The sequence below is a fragment of the Phasianus colchicus genome, chromosome 5, assembly GCF_987193195.1.
Source record: "Phasianus colchicus chromosome 5, bPhaCol1.hap1.1, whole genome shotgun sequence".
NCBI classification, from domain to species: Eukaryota; Metazoa; Chordata; class Aves; order Galliformes; family Phasianidae; genus Phasianus; species Phasianus colchicus.
Window position 1 is genome coordinate 46,935,565 of NC_143440.1, and position 17,959 is coordinate 46,953,523.

The 17,959-nt window shown below is 41.9% G+C and overlaps 1 protein-coding gene and 2 long non-coding RNA genes across 3 annotated transcripts; 1 reads left to right on the forward strand and 2 right to left on the reverse strand.

Annotated features, from left to right (window-relative positions):
• Positions 1-7,864: 7,864 nt before the first annotated feature.
• Positions 7,865-9,789, reverse strand: GSC (goosecoid homeobox). Its single transcript, XM_031592879.2, has 3 exons — positions 9,127-9,789; positions 8,764-9,023; positions 7,865-8,478 (listed from the first exon to the last, which is right to left on the reverse strand). Exons 1-3 carry the CDS (start codon positions 9,452-9,454, stop codon positions 8,326-8,328), a joined length of 741 nt encoding a protein of 246 aa, XP_031448739.1. The 5' UTR covers positions 9,455-9,789; the 3' UTR covers positions 7,865-8,325.
• A 164-nt stretch (positions 9,790-9,953) lies between these two features.
• On the forward strand, positions 9,954-11,141 carry LOC149917907 (uncharacterized). The gene is made up of 3 exons (XR_016467335.1): positions 9,954-10,370; positions 10,479-10,553; positions 10,657-11,141. It is a non-coding gene; the product is annotated as an uncharacterized LOC149917907 (long non-coding RNA).
• Positions 11,142-15,522: 4,381 nt separating this feature from the next.
• Positions 15,523-17,744, reverse strand: LOC149917908 (uncharacterized). Its single transcript, XR_016467336.1, has 3 exons — positions 17,686-17,744; positions 16,124-16,254; positions 15,523-15,827 (listed from the first exon to the last, which is right to left on the reverse strand). It is a non-coding gene; the product is annotated as an uncharacterized LOC149917908 (long non-coding RNA).
• Positions 17,745-17,959: the final 215 nt, after the last annotated feature.

The window sequence follows — 17,959 nt, forward strand, 5'->3', positions numbered from 1 at the left end:
AACCACAGATGACGTCTCCTCTACTACTTTCACACTTACATTCCATATAATGAACAAACTCTCAGCTTGTGCGATACTGTCTTTTTTTTTTTTCCTTTCCTTGAAAAATTTGTCTAAAAGTTCTCAGGAAGGCTTTATCCTGAAAGCCTTCCTGTCCTTCTTGTCCTGAACACTTCATTGTTGTTTCTGTGTCTTATTTTATATGTACTAGATGTGAGTTCAAACTTGCTGAAATAAGTGAAGAACGACTTTAGCCCTTGCAAGTACAATCTAAAATAGTCATATATAATTAGATTCAGTATGATATTCCATTTTTTGTTTCTTTGCTTTTTGGCTCTTGAATAACGAAGGCAAATTTGGGGTGTTTTTCATTTTGTAGTAAGCAACATCCCATTCCCTTCAGGTTTTCTGAACTGCCTGACAAATGATTGGTCTGTATGGAACCCTATAATTTGAACATCACAGGTGCATAATCATGAGGTATCAGAAAGCCCTAGAGTTTCTAAAATGGGTCAGAATGTTTCAGTTATTTACAAGCATAAATTCCAGTCTTCACAACATATGCTGCAACAACAGTGGAAGGACTTTCAGTAGAGGAAAATAAAAAATGAATAAAACAAAACAAAAACACATGATGGTATACAAACAAAACTGCATTTTTTTTTCCTAAAAATAAACATGAAATGCATCTCATATTGTTTAAAAATTCCCAAAACATCAGTTGTACAAATGTACTTTCAAACAAACTTTAAATGGTTTTAATCTTCAGCCAAAATCCACAGTGACTATCGGTTTTATCTGCAATCCAAATCCTTTTAACAAGAGTCACGCCCACTCACAGCCACACTGACTTCAGATCTGGTGATGACTTGGAAATGCAGGGAAGCAGCTCTTACCTGTTCCTCTTTCTTGATCCAGAGCCAAGAGCCATTTGACAATGCACCTTGCAACAGTACTTCTTCCAGGTCACATCAAGTCCTTCTTTGTCCAGAAATGTCCTCAGACACTTTTCTAGGACAGCTGTTTCTACTTTGTGCTGATTGGGATCGATGGACTGGTTCTAAACTCACATCTAGACATTACTTACGTGTCCAGCAGTATTTTACCAAGCTTAGACTTGTAACAAAAAAGAACAGAAAAAAACATGTGGAAATTGTGAAGAAGCAGATTAATATGCTTTTTAAAAATTTTATTTTTAACATTGGATTTAACATAGAAACTCTTCCTTATTCTGTTTTAGTTCTATATTCATTTGATGTCCATCCAGACAAGACCAAAATTTTCAGTACACAACAGAAAAGGCTGTGAAGCTGCAATGGAAACTGATTCTGCTCCTAAGAAAGAGACTTCAAAGAGAGAGATACGAGAAAGAATTATTCTAATGCACCTAATGTCTTAGCTCTTAGCACTGAACATGAAATCTACCTGCCCCTTAAATACAATGTGTCTGGCAAATGAATGGTAATCACAGTGAGCAGTCAGCCATAGCATTAAAACATCATAAGCAATATGGCCATAAGACCTCGTTTGAATGGTTTTGTTGGGTTTTTTGTTGTTGTTGTTTTTGGTTTTTTCCTTTAATGTCAGAATAATTTAGATGCCTGGATATCTGATGCAGCTGTACCAGTGAGTATGTGAGCAGAGAAAAATACAGCTGCTTTCCAACTCAGGAACACTGTTCTGGATTTTTTCTTCAACATCTGGTAAATCAGATGTTCCTCTGAGGGCAAGCATAATGGGTGTCAATTCACTTTACCTTGCTTTTGTGCGGGTCAAGGTTACCCTAACACAAAGTCTAAGAACCTGGATCCTAGATCTTTGGGCCAGGTCCATGTTGTCCTTTCAACTGGGCTGAAGGAAAACAGTGAATAAGGTTCCTGTGAAGAGCTGTCATCTTAGCATTAATGTCAACCAAAAGAAAATGAAGGTATGGTCTAAAAATTTGCACAATAAATAGAGAGAGAGAAAAAAAAAAAGTTAAACTAGTAAGATACAAGACTTTGTATAATGATAGGAAGCTCCAAAAAAAGATTCATGTCCTTCTAAACCATGACAGTTTCCACAGAAAACATCAGCCTCCTTAAAGCTCTTAGGCTGGGGAGATCTATCATGATAACAACAGTGGTAGTTTGAGACAGTTAATCAAAATTCTAGCACTTATAACCCCTCTGTGAAAACTAAAAATTTAAGAAAGTAAAGGCTAAACATTCAAGAGTAAGCTCACGATCTACATGCAAACAGTAAATTTTGGTTATGTGTTTCATTATCCTGGTGCCTTATAGCTTTTAAGGGGGTTATAACTTGACTATAATTACCCACTATGTGGTAAAATCTGGCATTAAGAGAACTCTTTTCCATTCTCTGTCCTTAACAGAACATTACACACTGCTGGTACCGCATTTCTCACACAGGCAAGATTCTCAGTGAGTTTTTGGTGTGCAAGTGAAGCAGGCCAGGGAACCCATTTTGTAACTTTTAAAAACACAGCATTTCATGCCACAAAACCACATTGCCCTTTCCTTCACTTATCGTCCATTAATTCAGCTTTTAGTTTGAGTTCACTCACATGGCAAAAAATTGTGTAATTTATTCATGAACCAACAGAAATTATGTTCATAATTACATAAAGCATAACCATGAATGCTTTATTTCTGCCAGAAAAGCAAAATTTCACCAGAATAAAAGGAAATCATGGTGACAGCATTAAAATTCATCACCAGAAACATGACATCACTTCCTCTTCCCTACACCGTGCCAAAAAAACTTCCCATGTGATTTTTTGAGGAAGAGGTACATAAGCTTCTCCAACAGTAAAACAGAGTAAAGCTAATAAAGTAGCACCCAACCTTGGGATCACTCTGAAAAGTCACAGCTCAGTTCTGTGACAGTTTGCCAAAGGCCTTAGATGAAGGACATAAACAGTTATATTTACAGTCTAAGTTCATAATTCCAGTTTCTGAAACTCCCATCCTGATTCTTAGCAACTCATTCCAGCACCATAATTTGCTGTTGCAGGATCAATGGTTTGTGATGATACATGGCCATCAGAGTCATAATCTGGCTCTGAATTCTCTTAGTATTTATTTTTTTCCTGATGAAAAGAATGTATTAAGTCTGCCGTGTCCATAGGTCCACTTGCATTGCACAGAAAGAGCAGCCAAAGCCCTGCTGTGCTCAAGAAGATGGTCTAGCAAGAGAAGTGAGGAGAGGGGAATCCATACACCTAAGCCTTCCCCTCTTGCCAAGCTGCAGCCAAGGTCAGAACACAACACATGGTGTTAACAGAGCACTCTGCAGTTGCTGGATAGCAACCACTGACTAAATCCCCTCAAAAACTGAAAACCATGAAGATTTATTGTAGCCACCGTACCTGCATAAATAAACACATGTAGAATCTGGTGGAGATTCAGTGCTCAGTTCAGAATTAAAGGCAATGCTCCTTCCCATGGGTATAGTGGGAAGATGCTATTAGAATTTCCAGGTTGGCACATATATTAAGTATGTTTTGAGGTATACTAATTAGGCAAAGCTCCAAATCTCTCAAATTAGAAAGCATGCTCAACAAGGAGTGAAAATGAAATGCAAATACCAGTATTCAGACATCATGTAGAAGGCAAGGGTGACTTTCAGCATTCTATTACACAGGCACTTTTAAGCTATACAAAGTCTCCTGGCCTTTCTTGTGTCATATTCCATACCATTGTAGCTCAGATTTGCTTTATGCCCTTATGAGGGATACAGTCTATGCTTCTCTGCAGGTATTGATTCTATCTCAACCCCTCCCTACCTCCCCCTCCCCCCCCCACCTTGCATTAGCCCTCCCCCCTACCCAAAAAACAAACAAACAAACAAACAAAAAAAGATGGTTGGTTGGTTGGCTGTGGTTTAACGTTTTCTTTTTCTTCTTCTTTTTTTTAATTATTATTTTATTTTACCTTTCAATTCTCTCTCTCTAGAGAGCTTCAGCACAAAGCAGAATACTGTAGCAACACAGGGCTCTAGATTTGAAGCTATCAGAGTTTAAGCGATCAGCCCTTTAACTTCATATTAATTGCTTACAAGGTAACATATTGCAGCTACAGTTATTGTCTTTGTATAACAGCCTCTGTGTATCAAATCAGGGTAACCATAACCCCAGAGAAACGAAGTCATTCAACTGAACTGCTCTGTCTAGATTTAGTCAAGTCTCACCAGGTCTCTGAAGTAGGAAAACATAAAGTGTAAGTGGAATGAAACCCTAAGGGAGCAGAACACAAAACAAGAACTCTTTGGGTTTTTGTTCCTTTATGCTCCAAAGTGTATAACCCCAGAGAACCAATAAATGCAGATGAAGCACAAAAAAATATGAACTCACCTTAACGTTGCCTTTTTTTTTTTCCTTTTCTTTCTTTTTTTTTTTTTTATAACTTCTACTAATCCAAATGTTTGCTTCACAAGCCATGTAAGAAGGAGTTTGCATGGTTTATATTCCCAGAGTCCCATTATGGTAAAGCTCAAAACCAGCTCTCCGAAGTATTAGTAAAACCGAGGGGGGAAAAAAAGTATAGATTTTCAACTGATATTAAATCACTTTGTCAGCCAAAATAATCTGACTCTGCTCCCCAGTATTACTTACTACAAGATGACAGGAATAAATACAGTAAATAGGATATTAAATAAAAACTTGAGTTGGGGCCATCTAGGTACAAATGGCACAGATGGAGATATGCATCAGACTGCTCAACTGACTGCGTGGCAGAATGCATCTGTGCTCTACCTTTACAAGTCTGCTCCTCCTAGCTTCAAATGTCCCACACAAAAGAATTTCATAATCCTAAGCCACTTATTGTCAGGAAGATGTATGTGGTGTATGGTCCTATTGTATAATTATTCAGTTGTTTCTCCTATAATGCATAGCATTATCTGGAATAATTCTTCACTACAACAGTGAGCCTCTGTGAATAGCTTATATTTCTTCTTACAGTCCGCCCTCCACCCTATCTCTCCTGTGAGATCTGAAAGGAATATTATTCATTCTACAGACAAGTTCAGGAAGGAAAATCCAACATTTCATAGAATGCCACACAAACCAATTACAGCAAGAAACTGAACCAAAGTTCTAAAACCTTGGTAGTATGTCAGTATCACAAACCATAGAGCAAGTGTCAAAAAAAAAAAAAAAAGAAAAAAAAAAAAAGCCAAATGAGTTTTTCTGGCTGTAAATTATGGTGAAGATGGAGACACAAAAAAAAATAAAATAAAATAAATCTGGTTTGGTCTCCTACAAGAATTAATGTACAGCACCACAATGAAACCTTTCAAAGCACTTTTGTTGGAGCTAAACCTGTTAGAACATAGCGGGTATTCAAATCCCTCATGTTGCCTTTCCCTTACTGCACTAACACAGAAAATAATGAGATTGTTTTTGTAGGATTTGCATTTTGGCACATAGGAATTCTCCTAATATAGAAATAATAATAATACTAAAAAAATCCATCTGATAATGTCAATGAAACAGAGCAATTTAAGGAGAGAATTTTACTAATATCATCTTCACACCTTCCACCATTTATTTTCCTACATTGATCCTTTTGGTGCTGCCTTCTCACTGCCTTTCAGTCTATTCTAGACCCAACAGGACCTGATTTCATAGCATACAAAAGGGAAAGCAAAGCCATTGGGTTTCTGCCACACGCTACTGAGAAAAATAATAAGACAGATACTCCTATCAATGAATGGTACAGATACCACTTTTAGTAAGTAATATGAAGCTTTTAGATCAGGATTAAAACTGCTTTTCAGTTAGACATAAAGTATTAAAATATAACTCTGAACGTAATGCTTTTTATCTCTAAAAGACCTTCATTTCCATATAGCGTTAAGAACACGTACCACTGACTGCAAGACCAAGCTTTGGTGATCAAGACTTCAGAGAAAATGCAGATACTAACTCAGGGTAAGGCACAACATGACTTAAGAAGCAAATACTGGTGATTTCATCACAATCCCATGCATAGAAAGCTTGTTTTGGAACACAGTTTTTTGGATTCTTATGAAGAATGACACGATTTCACAGAACAAATGTAGTATATAAGGACATGTTCTGTGACCTGGAGCTTTCATAGTATTTGAGCACTTTGTTCCCACTGGAGAAGTCCGAAAATCTCTGAAGATGTGAACTGTAATACTATGTTAACTAGTGCTGGTTATCAGAAATGTATTCTGATCCCATCTCTTATAGCAGCAAATCCAGTTTAACACTCACATTGAAGTGAACAGGCTGAAATCCTCAATTCTGACTTCCAAAATTACCATTCCACTATACTCACACACTTAAAATCCAAACTCTACCAGGTTCCCAGTATAGCAATGAGGCTATTTTTTACATGAGAAATAAGGAAAATATATCCATATTTGCAACATCCTTGACAATATTATCCTTAGACCTACCTTTTTATTTGTCAAATTGAAAACAGGCTTTAAAAAGGTAACGACTAAATACAAAGAAGACGATGGATTAAATATCCACTCAGTGAGACTTCCTGAATACAACTTGGAAAAAAAAAAAACTAAAAAAAGAGAAAATATTCATTTGAAAAGTAATTTTCAATAATTTGAATGCTAATTTTCTGCTGGGTTGCAGTGAATGGAGTCCAGATACGTATCTATAGTAGCAGGGTAGCATCTCCAAAATGCAGTAGTTCTGTAATGCCAAACCATGGTATGTATCAAAGAACAAGAAACTAAGAAGTTTGCTATTCACCTTCCTTTCCCTGTAGGGAAAAAAAGAAAAGGAAAAAAAAAAAAAAAAAAAAAAAAAAAAAAAAAAGGAGGCTACATGGCTACATCTCTTCTCTTTGAGAGAGCAGTAGCTATGAAACAATAAGCCCCCTAAAGGACTGACTCATACAAAACCTCAGTTAATTTCTTCCACAGCAGCTATTCCTACATCCTGGTACAGGGAGAGTTCGCTCGGAGAGAAATACCACATCTATGAGGAAACATACATAATGTTAGGAAATGTTACCTGAGCAGACAGCTACCAGGATCCTCCCTGTCCCACTGACGCCTACGGTACATACTATGCTACACTGCCCATAAAAACTGAATGTATGCAGAAAGTGAGGAAAAGCATGAGAACAAGAAACACAGTTGTAAACTACTTCTGGCATCATTGAAAGCAATGTTTAGAGCATTCCTATATGACTTGTCTAACCCAGACACGCTGCATGTATACAGGTGAGCTCAGGCATTTGAGGTAATTAAGAAAAATCATGTTAATTAACCTTAACTGCTGATTGAAACACACAATATTTGGAGGTTTCCTGCATTGACTTCATACCTTCAAGTCATCAGTGTTCAGTTTATAGAACACTCACAGAGGAGAGGGAAGGCCCTTCTCAGCAAAACAATACGAGAAAGTTGCCATCTCAGAGGAGTAGCTCTGCCTTGCAGGGACAAGTATTGAGATTTGGGGAGCGACGGGAAAAAAAAGACTTAAGAAATAAAAGAACGTGGATTTTACAAGGAGAACAGATGCTTCTGCTAAGAGGGCGTCCCCGAAGGAAGAGCGAAAGGAGAGCTGCTTTCCTAACAGCGAAGGTGCTGTTAGAGGCCAAACATCAATTTGCAGCTTCTTAGCGAACATCCCCGAGAGCAACATACCAGGGCTCGTTCTGCGCTTCAAGCTTAACGCAGTTGATAGCGGCTGAAAGTTATTAGGAGAGCTTTCAGACGCGGATGTAGTGAGATATCTTTTCTATCAAAGGCAAACTTTTGGAAACTCAGCGGGGCAAAGCTCCAGAAAGCAGAAAGGAGAGTGAAAAGTGCAAGGAAACACAGCAAAAGAACAAGCGGGAGGCTGGATTTGCGCTGCCTGCAAGTATTCCAGGTTTACGACCCGGGAGTACAAAGGAGGTGAGGGAGCAATAAAGGATGTGGGGAAAAATAATAATAATAATAATAATAAAAAGGCATTTTGCCGCAACCCTAATAAATTACCGGATCGCTATGACTGCGGCCTCCGCGCCTCACCTCGGGGAACGCGCAGGCACCGCTCCGCCGCCCCTCGCCCGGATTCGGCCCCGTCCCCCTCCGCTCGGTTCCTGCTGTGCCCATCCCGCTCGCGGCCACCTGCGGCCCGGCAGCCCTCGCCCGCGGCACGGACCCGGCACCGGCTGCCTGTGCAACACCTCCGCAACACATTTTATTTACACGAAATCGACTCGGGGTATTGTACATTATATACAGATAGTTTCCCCCTCCGACAAGGCAAAGCTTGTGCAAGATAGTAGCATCCTCCGGAGCGTATCCTACAGTCCACGGGGAGCGTCCCCCTGCGCGGCATCAGCTGTCGGAGTCCAAATCGCTTTTCCCGTCTTCTTGCCTCTTCTCCGGAGACGTTTTAGACGCTTTATTCCATTTTTGTGCATTTTCCGACTCCTCGGAAGACGACCGCTTTTGCCTCCTCCATTTCGCCCGGCGGTTTTTGAACCAAACCTGTTAAGTGAGGCAATAACGTTAGAGAAAGGAAAGGGCCCTTCTCCGGCCCTCCAAAGCGCCTAGACCCTCCCTGCCCGCCTAGACCCGCGGCCGCCCCCGTGTTCAGGGCTGTGCCGGGAACCTCCGCGGTGCGGCCGCCTCCGCGTTCCCTGCCCGCTCGCAGGAACGGAGACGTTCCCCAGCCCCGAACCTGTTGCCCTCGCCGCGGCCGGCAGAGCCGAACTCCGGCATCTCCGCGTTTAAAGTGGAAAGGAAGAGAGGGGAAGGAGGGGATCGGAATACCTCAACTTTTTCCTCTCTTAAGTGCACCCTCCTCGCTAGCTGTTCCCTGGTGCCCACGTCCGGGTATTTCGTTTCCTGGAAGAGGTTTTCCAGCGCTTCGAGCTGCTCGTCAGTGAAGATAGTCCGGTGCCGTCTTTTCCGCCGGCAGTGCAGCTGGTTGAGTAACTGCAGCTCCGTCCGGGACAAAGTGCCTACGTTCATGTAGGGCAACATCTGATGGGGAACAGGGGACATCAGCACCGACCCAGCGCCCTCGTAACCTACGAACAGACAGACGAGACGACGGGAGGCTTCGTGCGTGAGACCGCCGCTCCCCGACGAAGAGAGCCCGCTCTCCCCCGTCCCCCCCGAGCGCTCCCTTACCTGCGGGGGAAACGCAGGAGCACTGCTGGGCCCCCAGCGGCGGCACGGCCCCGCAACACGACGGGCCCACGGGAGATGCGGGTACATGCAGCTGCCCGTAGTAGTAGTTGTTGTAGCCGAGGCGGGAGCCGCCGACCGCCGGCAGCGCCGAACCGGGAGCCACAGCCCGGGAGTAAAATCCTCCGTAGTCGGAGGCAGCGCCGTAGAGGGAGTCCCCGTGCAGGCTGGGGAAGACGACGGGCGCGGCGCTCGGGGGCAGCAGCACCGAGTCCTTGCAGCGAGGTCTGGCCGCCAGGATGTTGTCGATGCTGAACATGCTCGCAGGCATGCCCCAACGCGGGCCGGGGACCGGCCGGGGGAGGGAGGTGCTGCCGGAGGCTGCGGCGGCAGTGGTGGTGGTGGAGGGGAGGGGGGAAGTTGGAGAGACGCGAAATCGAAACTTTCGGGAGAAATTTTGGAAAGGGATCGGAGAGAAAAGAGTGAAGCCTTTTCCGAGGGCAGCAGTCGGGCAGAGTGTATGTGCATGCGTATGCCTGTGTGTGTGTGTGTGTGCGCGCAGGATCCACCCCTGGAACTTTCCCCCCTCGACTCGCGCCTGTTTACTGATCTCAGCCCGGAGGGCTGCACAGAGTATAATCCATCCGAACCTCTTCCCTTTTTTATACCCAGGCGACGTCATCCTGGATTTAGTTCCTGGTAATATGCAGATGACAAACAAAACCAGATTTGATTTTTCACCCAATCCCCCCCCCCGCCTTCCACCTCCCCCCGCTTTTCAGTAGGGAAGGGATGGGGGGTTGCACAAAGGAGTGAAAGGAGCCTGGGTCTGTGGATTGAGAATTAATGAAATTAACGTAATCCTTTCCATTAGTGGGCTTTTTTGAAAGGCCCCAGATTTAGGCTTGATCTCTGCTGCGCCGGCTAATTGCCCGGGTTAATCTCATTAATGCCATTGTGCAGAAGTGGTTAGCAGCTCCTCGCCTTGTCTATTATGCACCTACTTTACTCGTGTTAGTTTGCATTAGTGGGTGTGATTTCCTCCGTCTGAAGATCAGATTCATTATTTATACTTCGAATTGCTCGAGAAACACGTTAAAAAAATAAATTTCGGTATAACCACGCAACTTTTCCCCCTCGAAGTGTTTCTGTACCACGGGGCGAACTTTACTCGGGGAACCGGAGGGGCACTGAGGAGTGCGCTGCAGTCATTTACACTCTGTTCGCTGTGCAACATCTTCTGCTGAGTATACGAACTATTTTTTCCCTCTGTTCCTACATCACCTGGAGAGGAACCATTTAGACACTGTAAACATTTAAATTTTATTCTATGTTGTGTATTCTCATCCACACAGGTATCGCTTTCTGTTTTTTAACGAGCCAGGATGTGGGAATGTCAATGACCGCTGCCATCTCACATCGCCGAGCTGGTAGGTGCTCCAATTTGCTTCTCATCTCCGATCTGGTGCTTTTTTCTTTTCACTTGCTAAGCACGAATAATTTCTTTTCTAACTTCCTAAACGAAACGTATAGAGTTGCGGCGATACGGAGAAACTTCGCCTATTGCATGTTCCGAGAATTTGAAATGGAGCAGTTTAAAAGTCCGTAAAATTCTCAGCTCAGACACTCGGCTCTCCTGGTAGCTGCTCTTGTGATTTGCAGAATACTTCGTCTGTCACGACTGTCACTGGGAATCCACAGGAGGTGAACTCAATCAGATTAGACTATTTACCCCATCAACCCTCCATCACAGAAGGTAGGAAATTGTAGGCATGGAATGAAAACAAGCTATTAATATCCGTTTACGAGGAACACATTATTTTTCCTCCACAAAGACCATCCTCGTTAGCGCTCACTCGCACTTTGTCCTTTCTTTCCTCGAAATTCCAGATTTTGTTACTGCATCTGATATTGACCCAAACCGAAGACCTATGGCTAGTAAAAGACGCATAGGAGCGTTAAGAAAAAAAAAAAAAAAAAACAACCCAGGACTCGTTTCTCACTTTGATACACCGCGATGTGACTAATAGTTATCATCGTTTCTTTTCCTTCATTTATTTACCGATCAATTAATTTCTTTGCGCCTTTGGTATTTAGAGCTGACCTTCGTGCGAATTTTACAAATTTGATGTAAAATGGAAGAATTTGATGGGGAGTCAATTTTTTTTCTTTTTCTCTTTTTATTTTTTCTTCTTTTCCTTTTCTTCTTCTTACTTCGTGTATGTTCTGGGGTAGTTTACAGTTTTGGTTGGATTTTGTGTGTGTGTGTGTGCGTGTATTTGCTTTGATGTTAGGTTTTTGGGGGTCACTCGTTCCCTGGCTCCGGCCCTGCCCTGCATGTTGCTTAATTCCCCCCTAGCGATGCTCACTCACGTCCCAGTGGCTCCGCAGCCACACGCGACCGCACCTCCCTGCTGCCTCCGCAGCTCTCGGCGGTGCGGGGGCTCCGTGCGGCTCCGAGCCCCGGGATACGCCGGAGCGGGCCGTGAGGGCACAGCCTCGGGCCTCCGCAGGTGCCCTGGGGGCCTCCGCGGAACGGAGTGAGGGAGGGATGGAGGGCAGCGGGGAGGTGTCGCCGAGACTACAATGCTCACCTTCATTGCCAATTTAGAGATGATTTTTTATTTTTATTATTGTCTTATTTTCTCCAAGTCCTTGTCACTCCCGTCGGGGAACTTCTCGTTTGGTTTTGCTTTAATCTCCGAAGCCTTGCAGCTCGAACTCCGGTGTCGATATCCACTTCGCAAAGGCTGCTCCGGCAGTTTCTCATCTCGCACCCACTTCTCGCTAACTTTGCAGACGTAAAATTGTATTAACCGAACAGTCAGCGCTCACACAATGTCGGGATGAAATTGTAATAACAAATGAAAAGCAAGCAAATTGTGCTGCATAGTGTTGCTAAGCAATTGTTTGTTACTGAGGGAGAGTCACAGCATGGGCTGAAAGAAAGACCTAAAGAGGAGTACGGCACCGGGCGGAACAAGCTGTTAGGTGGGAAATACAGTAAACACTGCACTGATTTTCAATATTATTACCCAAACACGATTTCATACAAAGCAATCACAGTACTCAAGTCTATGGAAATGCGCTTGTTGAGAAATCGGCCGTTTTTTTTATTTTGAGGTATTAAGGAATAATTCCGGGGATGCAAAACGCGCCGCCTGCGGGGCGCGGGGGTTCCGCGGCCGAGCAGCACCGCGCAGCTTCCGCGGTCGCTCCGCGGGGCCGCAATGCCGCGTTCGGGGCCTCCCGGCGGGGGCTACGGAGGGGCTTCGGCCGCTATTCGCCTACAGGACCCCGGCAGCGGGGGAAGCTGAGGGGATCAAAGGGCCGGCTCCAGCGCCGAGAGACACTCGGAGCTCGCATCCCTCCCGTGTGAATGCCATCACCCTCCAGCGTTTGCCGGGTTTGTTTCAAATTGCATCATTACTTCAGGAGAAAAAGGGGAAAAAAAAAAAAAAAAAACCAAACAAAACAACAGCAAAAGACCAACGGTACAATGCGAAATTACGGTAATTTGTTCCCAGAATAAACGTATCTTGAACTGATTAGGAAAGACAGTCATTTTGAAAACGAGGTAACATTTTCAAAACGCGTCTCCCTTTTCCCCCCCTTCAAGTTTCCCTCTAACAATATCGGCTTCTAAAGTTTTCATTCATATAAACTCTATTAATGAAGATCTTTTATTTAAACGTCAGGGGGATTTGAAATTTAGAGTAAATTATGAAGCATGCATGTCTTGCCAAGTCATGGGTCAAATGCATTTGTGAAAAACTGCTAAAAGAGCATATGGTTTTGAATTTTTCTACAATGACTAGTGTTTAAATAAATTGCTTGTACTGCTTAGCTTCATGTATAATTTTGACAGAAATTGGCCTATAGCCTTTTGATATGTAAACATTTCAGGCTTTTATGCGGTATAAAAAGACACTTGCTTTTTGGGATCAGCTAAAGCAGTCACCCTGTAATTCAGCAAGCTGGCACCTACCATTACGTTCTTGCTACATTTCAACTTTCAAGTGGCAGCAGAACGGGAAAAGGAGAAGGGACGTTTCAAAAGCAATGTCCAATTTGAATTAAAAATTGCAAATGAGGTGAGAATGTGCCACTCACTCTCTGATTGAAATGGACAAACCATAGCATTAGCGCGAACTTTGTCTTTTTTTCTAAGAAACAGACACGAATCAATGAAAACACTTCAGCACAGTTCAGACCTGACTTGCAAGCACGGCTAGGTAGGAGAAAGGAAAGTCAGACATCCCTCCTGAGTGTATTTCTCTGAGTTCTTCCACTTTTTCTTGGTTTGTAAAAATTAAAACGGACTTCTGTGTATGGAATATTGCACACAAAGTGTATTGGCTTGCCACAATCCATGGTTTGCCGTTCAGCCAACAGCACGTCTGCTCACATTTCACCAGTTCCCAAGTTTTTTGCAGGTATTCCTCCAGTAAAAATATCACTGACTCCAATTCTGGTTGCGTTGCTTTTTTTTTTGTTGTTGTGGTTCCCCCTCCCCCCCGCCACCCCCTCTCCCTTTTATTTGTTTATTTATTTCTTTTCCCTTTCTGGTGAGGAGCAGTGTAGAAGCATAAGGGCTTCATCACACAGAGCACACAAATAGTGGGTCACTCAGTTTTAAGTCTCCTTAAACTGAAATGATTTTGTGAATGTATATAAATCCAGCAAGCTACTGAATAAATCCATTTATTGCTAATATATCTGTCTCACATAAATAAACCTCCTAATGTTGATTGGATGGATAAGCCTAGCCCAGCGCGAGACAGAACAGGACCTGGAGAGTTGCTTGGTGCCAGACAGCTCAATGTGTTTATTTCCTGTGTGCTTTAGCTGAGGCTAAGCTGCAGTTGGAAAAAGGTTCAAATGAACTATATAATTTCAATCTGTTACTGTAGTAAGATCCGTATTTATTGTATATGTCAGTTTGTCATACACTCACTTCTCAAGATACACTGCCCCTTTTGTTAGTGTACAGAGATGATTTTTTTTTTTTCCCAGAAATGTAATGAGTCAACATAGACACATTCTGTTGTAGGTGGTTTGGATGTTATAGAAGCTTAATATGTTATGGTTTCAGTCTGATGTGAGGTTTTCTAATGAAGAAAGTATAATCTCTTAAACAAATTCATGAATGTGAACAAAAGTGAAAGATAGGGTCTTTCTTTCTTTCCTCCTTTCTTTCCTTCCTTCTTTCCTTTCTTCTTTCCTTCCTTCTTTTTTTTTTGTGCAGGTTTCTCATGTATTCCAACACATCATGCTTAGCAAACTAAGATGTGTATCATTACTGATAAAAAACAGGAGTTACGATACATCTAAACCATGCAGGTCATTGCAAGGAAGACTCTTTCAAAATAAAGTCTATTTCAGAGTGGACAATGAGAAAACATTTCTGGTCTTTGATTGCATTCAGAGGAGCCAACAAGAGGGTTCCCTGTTCCATGGTCATTTGCCTTCCACTAGATGCAGTCTGGGTCATAAACTCAAAAATACTGTGATCAGTTCTGCTTAGTATCAGTAAAGTGAGATGACGCAGACGTCAACACTAAGAAAAACAATCATGCCAAAGGTTGTGCTGCAGAGGCTGACATAGCAGTCTGCTGTAGAGACATGATTGACTCACAATTTAGAAGTGGCTCCCTATCATAGGACAGACAAACTCAAATTTTTCCCTAAAAATTGAACCATACCATAACAATGTTCTCACAAGCTTCCAAGAGAAGGTGGCTTCACTCTAACATTTCAGTACTTTGGTTTGTCTTTATAAGAATAACTCTAATTTCCTGTACATATAGTTACATATAGCTGTGTATACGTATGTGCATCTAATCCCTCCATACATTGTGCCTAAATTGTGTTAAGCACAGTATCTCGTTAGATCTCTTCCTATGGTAGGTTTTTACTAGCATAAATATAGCAATTTAAAAAGAATAATAATGATAACCACACACACACACACACAGTAAGCCAAAAGAATGCTTTTTTGATTGACGAGCATAAACCAAACTAAGACCTTTGTTGGTGAATTGCCTTTTTCCAGTGATTGAACTAAGTTCTTGGATCATCATGTAGCACACTGGATTTTAAACCACAAAAGATCCTGAGCACACACAACTACAAACCAAGTCAACAGAAATTGTGTGTGGTCAGCGATTATCATTCTACACAAGTATTATTTCCTTGGCTAAAGCTCTCCTTAATGCCATCAGACATAGTTAATGCCAACAGAACCTCTCCCCTCTCCAGAAAGGCCCTGGGAGATTACACCCAAAATAGCCATTTATTTGTAATGCAAAGAGCCTCAAAAGGATTTTCTAGGGAGTTAGAGAAACAAAATCAGCATTAAAAATAAATAAGAGAACCATAGAAAAGGCAACTATCGCATTGTTTATTTTAACATATACATGAAACTGATGTTATTTTGGGGATTTTTAGAGTTTATGAGTATCACTCCAGCATAATCTAGTCACTTTACTCCAGTGGGACTGGAATTACCACCCAATCCTACACTGAGGGAAGTCTGTTTGCTAAGTGCCACTGATTTTGAATGAAAACTGAAAGAGAGAGAGGGGGATCTTCCAGCTAAAAGTTGCATTATCACTGCCAAACACCATGTAACTGAAACTTAATAGGCAGCCTTGCTTTATTTCTGGAGTGAGTGAGGTGTGTCAGATACATATCAGGAAGATCTACAATTTAAAAAAAAAGAAGAACTTATATTAAAAATGAATTCTTGCAAAGGTCAAAAGTTAAAAAGAAGGATAATTACAGTAGAGAAATATAAAATGAAAGGTAATCGTTTTAAGGAAAGCAAGACAAATATGCCAGAAGGAATTACAAAATTGCTGCCTTGGTTAGATGTTATTTTGAACTAATGAAATAAACAATATCACCATAATTGGTTGCAGTGACCACTGGTTACACCACACAGATAAAACAGGGTCATCCAGTTAAACAGCTGAGGTAGAAGAATGATTATACTTACCTACTAATGCCCTCGACCTTAACATAGGTCTCTAGATTAAATCACAGCATTCTCAGTCAACTGTATCCCCAGATGAATTCTACTTCATGCATTTAGGGGGAAAAACACAGTCTGTTTACAACAAAGGTCATCTGTGGAATAGAACACAAGACCCAAATCGCTGAAGGACAGAAGTATAAAGCTATGTTTATATGACATTCTAAAGCTTGGGTTTGTTTATTCTTATTATTTCTAAAGCCATTTTTATTTGTACTGTTAGTACACACAAGAGTTTTAATACCTTTCTGAAAGTTAACAGAAAATTTTTAAATTAAATAGGATTATCTTTGAAGTCTAGATTAACTGATGGCTTTTCCCTTGCTACTCAACTTTCCCCAGTTCAGGACTTAAGTTTCAGATTCCGTCAATATTCCTACAAGTTTGAGAACTTTTAGCTAAAACTTTATATTTTGAACCTGATCAAATGAGGCAAGGTATCTTTATAATTTGGAATTATAAAGTATTCAGGGGAAACAACAGTGTCAGATATTCTGGTGAACCAGGAACGTTATGCCAGTATTTATATATTCATAGAATCATAGAATTTTTTGAGTTGGAAGGGACCCTTAAAGGTCACCTAGTCTAACTCCCCTGCAATGAACAGGGACACCTAAGCTCAGTCAGGTTGCTCAGAGCCCCATCCAGCCTGACCTTGGAAGTCTCCCCCTACATTTGTGGCTGTCCTTAGGATCAGACACTTGACCTTTGAATACATTTTCCCTACGTATTGTTTCCATGCAGTCTGGCCTTCAAACTTTTGGTTTTGAAGGAAGTTCAGTTCTTTTATAATTCTGAGTTTTCTTGGAGGATTTGTTCCAAAGTTACTGTAAGATATGCAAGACCATGGGTTGGGCCCAATGCCTGTTTCAGAAGGCTGTTGCGGTGTGTAGCTAGATATAGTTCTGGATCAGGAAGTTAGCTGAGAGCATGCAGCAGCCAGAAGACAGGGATAGCTCATATTTCAGAAGTTTTACCAATTACATCTTCTTGTTTATGTGCTGATGTGGTATAACATACATTTTTGAGAGTGAGGACTTTTGCCCTCGATAAATTATTTTTTGAGAGGAAATAATAACTCCTTCCCGCTCTGCCTCTTGCTGTAGATACATCAGCATACCTCAGCAACAGATTTGGAGATTAAATACACTCAAAACTTTGACAGATGGACATCAACATTTCCTAGGCCATTTCTTTGTTGTGCATTAACCTCAGGGCAGTAAATATGCACTACGTACCACACTGTAAAAATCCAAAGTGCTCAAGATACTTTGGGACAGACTTATTCATGAATGTTTGTGCACATCAAATGTGAATTTATAGTCTGTCTTGGTCTACGCTAAATCTGAAGTTGGGAAACTTTTTTCACACCGCAAGTACTCCGCACCTTTCAGCTATCACACGCCATGTGTGCCAGAAGCATTGCACAGTGGGCATTAAGAAAGCAGTAAGCTGCAGACCTATATCAGAATCCTACGGCATGCTCTTTAAGAAATCCCAGTTGAACAGACAAGGAGTAACCTTACCTCAAGGCTGTATGGGCTTTTCCATAGGAGTACTTCACCTTCAGAAATCACCTAAGGATAAAGAAAAGCACTTTAGCTTATTGAGGCTATCTTTCCAGGTCTTTTCAGAACCCTTTTAGCACAGTGCCAGATGTCACTGCCTGAGCTTCAGTTTTGCTGCTCTAGACTGTTGAGCTTGATGTTTGCAACAAAATCTGCTGTTTTGAACAGGGCATGAAGACAGATTGAAAGAGTAGTTGGTGGCAGCAAGGTTTGTCTGCATTCATTGCTGTTT